Source organism: Diceros bicornis, chromosome 5, assembly GCF_020826845.1.
Source record: "Diceros bicornis minor isolate mBicDic1 chromosome 5, mDicBic1.mat.cur, whole genome shotgun sequence".
NCBI lineage: Eukaryota > Metazoa > Chordata > Mammalia > Perissodactyla > Rhinocerotidae > Diceros > Diceros bicornis.
In genome coordinates this window covers 87785890-87799006 of record NC_080744.1, presented here as the reverse complement: position 1 = coordinate 87799006, position 13117 = coordinate 87785890, and the positions used below count along the sequence as shown (strand labels likewise).

At 35.6% G+C, this 13117-nt stretch overlaps 1 protein-coding gene across 7 annotated transcripts in view; it reads left to right on the top strand.

Moving 5' to 3' along the window:
* Window positions 1–13117, top strand: part of CHD2 (chromodomain helicase DNA binding protein 2) — a 117141-nt gene that overhangs the window by 47740 nt on the left and 56284 nt on the right. For all 7 annotated transcript variants that reach the window (XM_058542380.1, XM_058542384.1, XM_058542378.1 and 4 more), the window contains 2 exons: window positions 331–521; window positions 11012–11200. In XM_058542380.1, the coding sequence (XP_058398363.1) occupies window positions 331–521; window positions 11012–11200 (380 nt within the window). The remainder of the gene's footprint in view (window positions 1–330; window positions 522–11011; window positions 11201–13117) is intronic.

The window sequence follows — 13117 nt, the reverse complement described above, 5'->3', positions numbered from 1 at the left end:
ATATGTTTTTTGTTTTTGTGTTGTTTTTGCCCAGCATACCAATTTTTGTGTTCTTGCTTTGGGGCATGTGGCATTACCTGGCATGAGACCCCCCCCCCCCCCCACCCACCGCCCCATACCTTTTAGATGGTGATGTGCTCTTTTGAGTAGACACTGATCTGGCAACTAACAGAATAAACAGAAGAGTCCTAATATGCTTTAAGTCAGTCAAGAATAAATGTTTCTATGTATACCTTTGTGATGGTATTTGTGCAGAGATAATTAACTCTTGAAAGTACTTTTGGGTTCCCTTCTGACCTGGTGGCTCGTTCTGTTTTGTTTTTACTTTAGACTGTGCTGGGCAGTATTAACTGGGCCTTTCTGGGAGTGGATGAAGCCCATCGGTTGAAGAATGATGACTCTTTGTTGTATAAAACTCTGATTGATTTCAAGTCCAACCATAGGCTCCTGATTACGGGGACCCCTCTTCAGAATTCCCTCAAAGAGCTCTGGTCCTTGCTGCACTTTATTATGCCGGAGAAGTAAGCTCCTTCCTGTGTATTTCAAAAGATACTAGAATGTCTGAAATGCCAATGCTTTTTAACTTTTTTAATAGACTTAGGGAAAACAGGTGGCACGGTTTGGGGAAAGCAAAACGTTAAACTGAGGCAGGAACAAAACTAGTAAAGTATTCTATAATAAAAGATAGAAGGCACAGAAATCAGCCTGTTAAGGAGGAAAGCATATTGTCTACCAAACATTTGAATCAGTTAATGCTTTGGGGAAATAATTGGTAAATAGGAAACATCAGACCTTCTCACTGTTGTTTGAAGGTAATCAATATAATTGAAATGAAATATGCTAGGTACACAATCTGACAAGTATTAAAAAAATATCTTAAATTTAAACCTTTGATAACAGAAATATCAGCTTTAGGTTTGATCAAACCTTGAATTTATTAAAGAATTATGGAATTCCTTTATTGAAAAGATTTTTATGGGAGAGATGGTGTGCACATTTCATAAAATTTGAAATTATCCAGTGATGTTCGATGATACTTAAAATGAAATCTAAATTTGTTACCCTGATTTGGAAGACCTTACTTAGTCTGGCCCCTTGGCAATATGCTGATTTCATACCACTTTCTCTATCACTCATTATCCTTCAGCCATTCTGGCCATCTTTCTGTTCCTTTAACATGTGAAGCCATTGCTATTCTTTTTGTCTACAATGTTTTTTCTCTTCCTTATCTTCACATGGCCAGTCATTTTTTTAATATTTTTGCCTTAGCTTGTATGACCACCTCCTTTTAGAGGTCTTCTCAGACCACCTAACCTAAAGTAGCCTATTAGACATGCTTATCATTCCTACCCTGTTTTATTTTCTATATGGCACCTCTTTTTTTCATTTATTTCCTCATTCACCTCGTGCCATTAAATTATGCATTCAAAAGTAGCAGGCATCTTGTTTACTTTATTCATCGATGGTCCATGTTGCCTGGACCAGATACCTGCCTAGTACCTGGCTCACAGTAAACAATTCAGTTTAGTTGTCAAGTTGACAGGTAAATGCTCCACGATTGTTTTTTTTTTTAATTCAGAAAAGATTTAAGTGTCTACTATGGGCCATAGACTGAGCAAGGCATTTTGGATAGCCTAATGAACAACGTAGAAATGGTCACTTCCCTCATGTGTAACTATCCTTTTTTTGAACAGCCTATTGAGATATAATTTACATACCATAAAATGCACCATTGTAAGTATACAATTTAGTATCTTTTAGTAAATTATGGAGTTGTGCAACCATCACCATAATCTAGTTTGAGAATAATTTCCTCACCCAAAAAAGTTCCCTCTTGCCTATATGTAGTTAATCTCTGCTTTTATCTCTAGCCTTAGGGTAATCACTAATCAGCTTTCATCTCTAGAGATTTACCTTTTCTAGAAATTTCATATAAATGGAATCCTAATAATTAGTCTCTTGTTTTTGGCTTCTTTCACTTAGCATAGGTTTGAGATTCACCTGTGTCATAAGAGTTTATCAGGAGTTATTTATTCTCTTATTATGGAGTAATATTCTGTTGTATGCATATCCAGTCACCAGTTGATGGACAATTGGATTGCTTTAGTTTTGGGCTGTTGTGTCTTTGCGTGGACTTACATTTTTATTTATCTTGGTTAGATAGTTAGAAGTAGAGTTGCTGGATTGTTTGGAAAGCATGTATTTAACTTCCTAAAAAACTACCAAACTGTTTTCCAGAGAGACTGCACCATTTTACGCTCCCACCAGAAATGTTTGAATTTTCTGTTTCTCTATATCATCACCAGTACTTGGTGTATTGTCAGTCTTTTGGATCCTAGCCACTCTGGACGGTGTGTAGTGGTATCTCCTTGTGGTTTTGACTTGCGTTTCTATAATGACTAATAATGTTGAACCATCTTTTCATGTGTTCATTAGCCATTTGTGTATCTTTGAAATATCAGTACAAATCTTTTGCCCATTTTGAAATTGGATTGTCCTGAGTTGAAGAGGTTTTTAATTTTTCTTTTTTCTTTTTTTAGTATTCTAGATTCAAGTGCTTTGTTAGTATATGATTTGCAAATATTTTGTCCCAGTCTGTGGCTTATCTTTTCATTTTCTTAGTGTTGTCTTTTGAAGAGCAAAAGTTTTTAAATTTGATGGAGTATAATTTATCAATTTTTTTAATGGATTGTGCTTTAATGTCATATAAAATAAGACATATTTACCTAACCTAAGGTCACAAAGACTTTCTTCTTTATTTTCTTCTGGAAGTTTTAGTTCTTACATTTAGGTCTATGTTCCCTTTTGAGTTACTTTTTGTTTTTAGTGTGAAGTGTGAGAGCCTAAGTTCATTATTTTTGCAGAGGGATTTTGGAAATTGTCCCAGTGCCATTTGTTGAAAAGAATATCCTTTCTTTATTGATTTTCCTTGGTACCTTTGTTGAAAATCAGTTGAGACCATAAATGTAAGGATCTGTTTCTGGATTCTCAGTTCTGTTCCACTGGTACATATTCCTGTCCTCATGCCCATGCCACACTGTCTTTTTTTTTTTTTTTTATTAATTTATTTTTTTCCCCCAAAGCCCCAGTAGATAGTTGTATGTCATAGTTGCACAACCTTCTAGTTGCTGTGTGTGGGACATGGCCTCAGCATGGCTGGAGAAGCGGTGTGTCAGTGGGCGCCCGGTATCCGAACCCGGGCTGCCAGCAGTGGAGCACGCACGCTTAACTGCTAAGCCACAGGGCCGGCCCAAAGATTTTATTTATTTATTTTTTCCCCCCAAAGCCCCAGTAGATAGTTGTATGTCATAGCTGCACATCCTTCTAGTTGCTGTATGTGGGACGCGGTCTCAGCATGGCCGGAGAAGCGGTGTGTCGGTGCGCACCCGAGATCCGAACCCAGGCCGCCAGCAGCGGAGCGCGCGCACTTAACTGCTAAGCCGGCCCTACACTGTCTTGATTACTGTGTCTTTATACTACTTTTTAAAATGAGGAAGTATAAATTCCAATTTTGTTCTTCTCCTTAAAAATTATTTTGGCTTTTCTAGATCCTTTGTATTTCCATATACATTTTTGGATCATCTTATTAATTTCTGAAAAAAAAAATCTACTGGAATTTTGATAGGTATTGTGTTGAATATATGTATCAATTTAGGGAAAATTATGTTAACAATTTTGAGCCTTCTAAGCTGTGATCATGGAAAGTTTTCTCCATTTATTTAGATCTTCTATAACTTTTCTCAGCAGTGTTTAGTGGTTTTCACTGTATAAGTCTTAGACTTTTGTTAGATTTATTCCTACTTATTTTAATTTTGATTCTGAGTGGAATTATTTTTTTAATCTACTTTTCAGATTGTGTTAGACTAATTGAGTTTTGTATATTGATCATGTATCCTGTGAACTTGCAAAAATTATTTTTTGCACTGTTTTCTCTTGTTTGTTTATTCTTGGTATTTTCTAGATACAGGATCACATCTTCTTCATGTGAAGGTTGTTATACTTCTTTTCTCCGACCTGGATGGATGCCTTTTATTTCTTGCCTTATTGTACTGGGTAGAACTCCATGTTGAATAGAACTACGGGGAGTAGGATGTTAGCTATAGAATTTTTGTAGATAATCCTTTATCAGGTTGAGGAAGTCGTCTTCTATTCCTAGTTTTTGAGAGTTTTTATAATAAAGGCGTATTGGATTTTGTCAAGTTTTTTTCCGTGTCTGTTGAGATGACCATGTGGTTTTTGTTCTTTATTCTACCAATGTAGTATATCACATTAGTTGTGTTTCAGACTTTAAGCCAACCTTTCATTCCCGGGATAAATCTGACTGGGTCATAACGTTTAGTCCTTTTTATGTGCTGCTGGATTCTGTTTGCTAATATTTTGGTAAAGATTTTTGTATCTGTGTTTTGCAGGGATATTAGTCTCTAGTTTTTTTGGGGGGGTGCAGGGTGGATTATCTGCCTGACTTTGGTATCGGGACCATAGAATGAATTGGAAAGTGTTCCCTCTTCCTCTGTTTTCCGAAAGAATTTGTTAAGATTGGTGTTATTTCTTCTTTAAATATTTGATAGCATTCATCAGTGTAGCTGTGTAGGCCTTAGCTTTTCTTTGTGAGAAAATTTTTAATGACTAATTCAGTTTCTAATTATGGGTCTATTTAGGTTTTCTGTTTCTTTTTGACTTAGTTTTGTTAATTTGTGTCCTAAGAATTTGTCCATTTCATCTAAGTTGTCTAATTGGTTGATATGAGTATTTCCTCATAATCCTTTTAATTTTTGAAGGAGCAATAGTGATCTAAATAATTTTTTGATTATGATAATTTGTATCTTGTCTCTTTTTCTTGGTGTTTTAGGTAAAGGTTTAACAATTTGGGGGTGTTTTCAAAGAAACCAACTTTTAACTTCATTGGTTTTTTTCTCTATTTTGTTTTCTATTTCATTTATTTCTACTCTCATCTTTATTATTGCTTTCCTTTGCTTTTCATTTAATTTTCTTGTTTTTGTTTTCTTGTTTGTTTTTTTTAATTTTATTTATTTATTTATTTTTCCCCCTAAGCCCCAGTATGTTTTTGTTTTCTTAAGGTGGAAGCCTAGGTATTGATTTAAGACCTTTTTTGCTTTTCCAAATATAGCTGTTTAAAGGTATAGGTTTCCCTCTATCCCCTGCTTTAACTGCATCCCATAAATGTTGATATCTTATGTTTTGTTTTTATTCAATTTCACCTATTTTCTGATTTCTCTTGTGATTTCTTCTGTGATGCAGAGGTTTTTTTGGCAGTCTGTTGTTTAATTTCCAAATGTTTAGGTATTTCCCAAATGATTTGTAATTTAATTTTTGTCTTAGAGAACATGCTTTAAATGAATTTATTGTTCCTTGTTGTATGGTCTAGTATATTTTCTATCCTGGAAAATGTTCCATGCACACTTGAAAAGAATATTTTTTCTGCTTTTGTTGGAGATACTGTGTCGAGTTCTGTAAATGTCCATTAAGTCAACTTGGTTAACAGTTTTGTTCAAGTCTTCTATATCTTTGCTGACTTCATGTCTAGTTGTTCTGTCAGGTCTTGAGAGTGAAGTATTTTAATATTTAACTATAGTTGTTGAATGATTTACTTCCCCTTTTAGTTCTATCAGTTTTTCTCCATGTATTTCGGGGTTCTGTTGTCAGGTATATTCACATTTATAATTGTTATATGTTCCTGATGTATTGACCTTTTTATCATTATGAAATATCTCTCTTTATCTCTTGTAATATTTCTTATTCCTTAGGTCTGTTTTATATGGTATTAATATAGCTCCTCAGCTCTCTTCTCTTAACTGTTTGCATGGTATACTGTTTTCCCTCATTTTACTTCCAGCCTATTTCTTTCTTTGAGTCTAAACTGTGTCTATTATAGACAACGTATAGTTGGATCTTCCTTTTTTATCTAGTGTGACAATCTCTGCCTTTTCATTGGAGTCCTCTGTTTGTCCTTTACTGCCTTGTTTTGTTTCAACAAGTATTTTTCAGTGTGCCATTTTAATTCTTCTGTTAATTGCTTTTTAAAGTTATTTTCTTAGTGGTTGCTCTAGGGTTTTTAATATGCATCTTAACTCATCACAGTCTTCTTCAAATTAATACTGACTTAATTCTGGTAAAATATAGCAACTAGTCTGCAGTATAGCTCCTGGTAAAATATAGCAACTAGTCTGCAGTATAGCTCCATTTTCACCTCCCTCTTTGGGTTGTAAACCTAAGAATACAGTGATATAATTATTGCTTTATTCAGGCTTGTCTTTTATGGAAATTAAGAAAAGAGAAAAATATATTTATACAGTTTTTTATATTTACCCATTTATTTTATCATTTCCAGATCTTTATTTCTTCCTGTGGATTCAAGTTGCCATCGAGTGTCAGTTCCTTTTAGCCTGAAGGGCTTCCTTTAATGTTTTTTGTAAGGCAGGCCTACTAGCAACAAATCTCTGTCTTCATTTGTCTGTGACTATCCTCTTTTCCTTTATTTTTGAAGGATAGGTTAGGGCTCTTCAGAAGATGGGTAGAGAAACTTGACTATTCTGACTGGCCTCACTATAGCTATTAGTAGAACAGGTTTAAACTGTTTCCTTTTTTTTGCAGGCATCCTCACTACAGTGTACTTCTGGGAGAGGAGCCTTCTCTGCAGCCATCCTTCTTCTGCCTTCTCTTAGGGCAGGGTTTCTCTGCCTCAGCACTATTGATATTTTGGGCTGGTTAATTCTTTTTTGTGGAGGGCTGTCCTTTGCATTATAGAATGTTTAGCAGCATCCCTGGCCACTGTCCACTACATACCAGTAGCAGTCCCTTTCCTCAGCTATGACAACCAACAGTGTCTCCAGCTATTGCCAAATGTCCCCCGGGGAGGGCAGAATCACCACCAGTTGTGAAGCACTGTGTTAGAGGGTTACTGATGTCTCCCCACATTGCTCATTCTCCTGTCATATTCCTCCATACGCACCCCTTCTCATTGCTACTCTTTTGCCTGTCCTATTTGCTCTCACCTGGATTCTCTGTTCCTCTCATAGAGCTCTGTGAATCAATAGTGGTCACTCCTGCGGATGGAGGCAGTTGCCCCCTTCTCTTTTTAAATGTTCTGCTGTACATTTTGTAGTGAATACACTGTTCATCATGTATTAGTGGAAGCCTATGTTTTATAAAGTCTGCTTTTCAAAGATCTAAGTGCTGTAAAACAGATAATATATAAAAGTTTAGAAACCATGGAGTTATCAATTATTAGTTATTAATCTTTGTTTTCTGAAATGAGTAAGAGAACTTTCATGTACATTGCTTTTTAGTTTTCATATTATTTTCTCATATTTGATCTTTTTGATACACTACAAGTGTTTAGCCTCAGATAGCAAGTAAGAATATGCTGACTTAGATGATGAAAATGTGTCCCATATTACACAGTTAATAAGTGGAGGGACTGAGATCAGTTTGAGATCTTCCGTGAGCAAGGCCACTGTCCTTTTGAACTTCAGATTCTAAGAGAAAAAGTACATCCTTCATAGCACCATTGAGGCAAGGTAAAAGCATTCTACATAGTAGGAGTCTTAGGGTACCATGGGAACATCTATTCTTGTTATATAGAAAAAAATGTCGTGCATAGTTTCCACCAATGAATGGTTAGCTGGGATTTGCCCTTCTTTTCTTGGTTACTGAAGTGGGTGGTAGGGATTTTGGCTCCTAAATGGTCATAATTAATTTTTTGTCGCTGTTAAGTTCATCCAGCATGTGCTACATTTTGGAAAAACGTCTTATGTACCCTTGCGTAATTGGAGAGAGGAACTTGGAATTACCTTTTCTAGTAGAGATGATCGTTCAGCTAGTGTCTTCCAAAGTTTTTCTTATGGCTAGTTAGATTACTTACGGAATGATGGATGGATTGGAGTTAGAGAGACAGGTTTTTTTTGTTTTTTTTTTTTGTGGAGGAGAGCTTTTTCTCTTTGAAAACATTTTTAAAACATTTTCACTTTAAAACATTTTTTAAAAACACTGTTTTTCCCTAAGATGCATATATAAAAAAGAAATCCATTAGTTAAGGAATTGAGATTTACTCTTATTTCTGCCTGACCTTGCTGTGTGGATAAGTGAAATCCTGTGAGTATTTTTCCCGTGCTTAGCAGTAGTTCCTTAGATTCCTTATGGTCAGCAGAACCATTTGGTCCTATTGTACAGAAGGGAATTAGGTTTGGTCAGCTAACTTGAACTTTTTCCTCCTCAACTGTGACAGGCCGTTGTTTTCAAAATCCAAAAGTTAGTCCTCTTTTTAACCAAGTGAAATGCTATTTCCTTAGTGCAGACTATCCAGCACCTTTCCTGCACGGTGGCTCTGACCAGGAGCCTATCCTTATTATAAATCTGATCAGTACCTTTATTGTAAATATATATCAATCAACCACTTTGTTTTGTACATACTATTTTTCAAAGCGTGGGTCCTGGTCTTAAAGATAGAAGAAGATATGGCACAGTCGAAGAATTCAGCTTATTAAGATAATCACATGCACATGTGTACAAAATAACTGATAGAGCATATTTCAGAGATCTTACCTCTTAGTATTAGAATTTGTTTTTACTTTTGCTTCTGCTGTCTAGACCAATCTCTGAATTTTTTTGCATCTTTCCGTTCACATGTTTATCATGTGACTTCTAGCATATGATTTTCACTGCTTTGATTGAGTTTTCTTCTTTGTTATTCTTCAGTAGGGTGAACTTCTGTTTTTCTAAAATCCCAAGGACTGGAAAATAATCAAAATTGTTTCTACTTTCATAAGAGACATATGTTAAGTACAGAAGTTTATAACAGGGATATGTCTAAAGTAATGAATCTCTAGGCTGTGGTGTGGTGTCATTATAAATTTACCACTATGACCATATACCTTTTATATGTGTGGTATTGTAAACTGATAGTTGTCTGTTGCAGGGAATGGCAAACTTTGCCTGATAGTAAACATTTTCAGCTTTTTAGGTGTTATAGTCTCTGTTGCAGCTACTCATCCCTGCTGTTTAGAGGGAAAGCAGCCATAGACAATTTGTGAACACTTCAGTATGTATATAAAGAAATAGTATCTCATATTAACTCCTCTAACGTAGTAAGAATACACTAGGCAGATGAGAATATTTGTTGCCTAAAACAGGAGGGAAAGTATTGTAAATAAAGTTTATATTTAAGATTTTACATGAGTATAGTTTCAATTAATTATAATATGTGTTAAGTAAATTAAAACATTTTCTTGGGGGCTAGCCCAGTGGCATAGTGGTTAAGTTCGCATGCTCTGCTTCGGCAGCCCAGGGTTTGCAGGTTTGGATCCCGGGTGCAGACCTACACACCACTGATCAAGCCATGCTTTGGTGGCGTCCCACATACAGTAAAATAGAGGAAGATTGGCATAGGTGTTAGCTCAGGGCCAATCTTCCTCACCAAAAAAACCCACAAACACATTTTCTTGAAATTGTCTCTCACCTCTTCAGAAAATAGGCTGATGTGGTGGTAGTCCCTGATTTCCAATAGCTGCATACATTATGTATGTGAGGTGCCATCCCCAGCATTGAGATAGTTCAGTTTACGTTGTTTGTTTTAATGTTCTTATTAGTTTTAACTCCTGATTTATTTTATTTCATGTTCTTGGATTGTTAGCATAGCAGTGCGACAAAATACAGTTTACCTTAGGTTTATCAGGCTTTAAGCTTTAATGATGTTTTTAGATCTCTACTTCAAAAGATCAGTTTGTCTGCTTCCTTGAAGAAGGTTGTTTGGTGTTACCAAGGCATAAGAGGCATTACCAGGTGTTACTAAGGCTGATGTTGACCCATCCAGCAGTACCTGATGAAATGCTTGGCCATTTAGGAGTTCAGAAGTGGCAGCAGACTCTGTTGACACCATTGTGCCTGGTGGCATACTGGCATTTGTTGTCTCTGACTTTCCATCTTATCAGAGAGCATATGCTTTGAGTCTTAAATAGCTCTAGGTAATGTCAAGTCACTCGTTTGTTATTCTGGGACTTGACTGGCCTTGGCAGAGCAGGGCTACATGGTGGCAGAGAGCAGACCATAGGGCCGTGAAGCTTCCAGTTCTAGCCTCAGTTGATGGCAGGCTCACACCTACTGTGTTTCATTCTGCACACAACTAAGCTAGTTCTTCCAACTGCTTCATTGGCTTTAGTGGCAAAACAAAGCACATTTTCTAATCCTCATGAAATAAATTTCCTTCATTTTTTTATATTTGAAAGAAATTTGACCATAATGTCCAATTCTGGATTTCTGCCACAGATCCTTTAGTGAACCAAAGATCGTTGAATTAAGATTTAAACATGAGAAATTTTTATCTATAGAGTTCAGGCAGAATTATTATGGGTGACAAATTTTTAAATTCATTAATAAAATTTGTGTCCCTCAGTTCTATTAGTATTTGTATCATTTGTATTGCTCTTCTTTTCTGGAGGCTATAGTCTTTTTTTTTTTTTTTTTTGCTATCATTATAAGCCATTAACTTTTAAATCTACGAACAGTTAATAGTACTGGTGGAAATTATATAACTAACTTTTACCTTAGAGCAGTGACAGCTGTAATATTGCCACTAATTATTCTTTTACCTCTGAATTTTATTTTCCCAAGAAATTGCAGCTTATTAAAAGATAGGTTATGATTAATTTTTCTGCATGACATTTCGTCACAGTAACTTATTATGTTTACTTATATACTAATTGCATGATATACTGAAATATTTTGTGGACTCTAGATCTGGTCTCAGAATTAGAGACCTACTAGTACCCTGTGTAGACTGGTGGAATTGATTCAATTGGTTTTCCCTTTCCTTTTTGTTTTCCCCTCTCTTCTAGTCAAGAGGTAGTGACTGATAAAGTTTATCTTTCCTTATAGGGAAGATTCATTTTTTTACAGATTTTTTTTTCCCATTTAGTTCCTTTTAAAAGAAAGTTTAGTTGGAAAAGTGCTTTTTTCTTCTATGTATCTAACTAACACTGTATTGTTTCATCTCTAGGTTTGAATTCTGGGAAGATTTTGAAGAGGACCATGGGAAAGGGAGAGAGAATGGCTACCAGAGTCTTCATAAGGTGCTAGAGCCTTTCCTTCTCCGGAGAGTTAAAAAAGACGTGGAAAAATCCCTTCCTGCCAAAGTGGAACAGATTCTCAGGGTGGAGATGTCGGCCCTTCAGAAACAGTATTACAAGTAAGTTATTGGCTGGGTTAGGCCTGAATGAGATAAAGATCAGTACCATGAAGCTATGAGATAGATAATTTACAAAAGAACTGCTTTTTTCAGTGAAGCCTCAATGCAGATTTAAGTAGTGATTTATTTACGTTCAGAAAGAGGAAGTTATGTTATTCTTGCTTTTTTATTTGGGTGAGAATTTGCACAATACTTTTCATTATGTAAGTGGTCTGAACTTTATGTTAATTCTTAGTGCCAATCTCATTACCAATAAACAGGTGTATTTTACTCATTCATATATTTCTTCTCTGCCATTCATTTAGTCATTTATTAAGATTCTGCAGTGTGCTAGGCATTCTTTTAGATACTGGGAATATGAAGATGAATGGAACATGTTCCTTCCGGAAGCCTTGTTGTTTAGTCGGGAAGACAGACTAGAGACAAATAGTTAAAGCAGGGTGTTGGTTAATAACTGATTCATAGGCAGGGGCACGTTCAGAAGGGAAAGTGCTCACCTCTGTACTGAAGGATGAAGACTCTTTGCTTTCTAGCATTCCAGGTGGCACAGGCAGGTTATGGGCTTGCTTTAGGTTATAATATGTTGTAGGCAAAATGGTGGGCTTGGGACAGAGGGTGGAATATAATGTGCTTGTCATGGGCGTTAGTTTTGGTGATTTAAAGTTGGGTCTGGAATAATTGGAACGAATTATATTGCCATGAAAACTATAGTCTTTTAAAGTCAGAGGTTTGGTAATCTTTCTAATGATATTCCCTGTTTGTTGTTAATACAACTGAATAAAAACAAGATGGTAATTTTCAAAAATTACTTACTATCTGACCCTTTTGCCTAACACTATCTTGATTTTTAAAAATCTTTTTATTGTGGGAAATCTTAAATATGTACAAAAACAGAATAGTATGTAGTCATGTACCCATAATCCAGCTTCAACAATTATCGCCTCGTGGTCAGTCATAGTTCATCTATATCTTCTTTTGCATCCCCATTCCCACCTCCAATCATTTGAAACATATTTTTTCTTTTGAAAATGTCTTTTCTGTTTGACTTATCTCACTTAGCTTAATATGCTCAAGGTCCATCCATGTTGGATTTTTGACATTTTCAAAAGAAAAATATGTTATCTATCTTCCTTCAAAGGTTTTGACCAATGAGATTTATTTTGGTAGGATTATGAATTCATTGATAAACATAATTGTGTTTCATTATGTTGCAGTGATTATCTATACTCATGGTCTAATGGCCCCATTTTTAGCCTGTGGGAGCTTATTCAAGGTGATTCTGAGTCTTTTTGGCATAATCCTAGTAGTAGTTGATAGCTTCTTTGCTTTCTGGAATGATAAAATGTTCAGATTCACCTTGTACAGTTCCTGCCCCAGGACTAGAGTCAGTCATATATCCAACAAGCTCTGCATACTGTTTTATTGGAAAATGGTATTTGGAGACCACAAATCGGGCACTAGGGTGCTCTTTGCAGCTGCGGTGGACATTATTGATAGGTCTTTTCAGTGGACAGAATTAGGAAATTTGTTTTTAAAGATAAAAATACATCATGAATTTTTTCCAGTTAAACAGTACTACAGAGATTTTATTTGAGCTGTTGATCTTACACCCATACCAAAAAATTCCACTTCTCACCTGCACCAACTTAATTCATACTACTCACATGGTCTTAGAATAATAGTGCCAGGATGACTACCAGCAATATGAATAACAAAAACAGGGTAAGATTTTTTTTTAATAGTATTTTTTTGTTTGTTTTTAAAGGTATATTCTACTAGAAGGATGAGTCTTAAAGCACTTGAGATAGTTTTTCTTTTTTGTGGTTAGGCTACCAGCTGGATACAATGGTTTATTTATTTCCTTTTTTTAAAAGGATTGCTTTGTTTAATTCTGTTTCGTAATTATTTGTAATATTT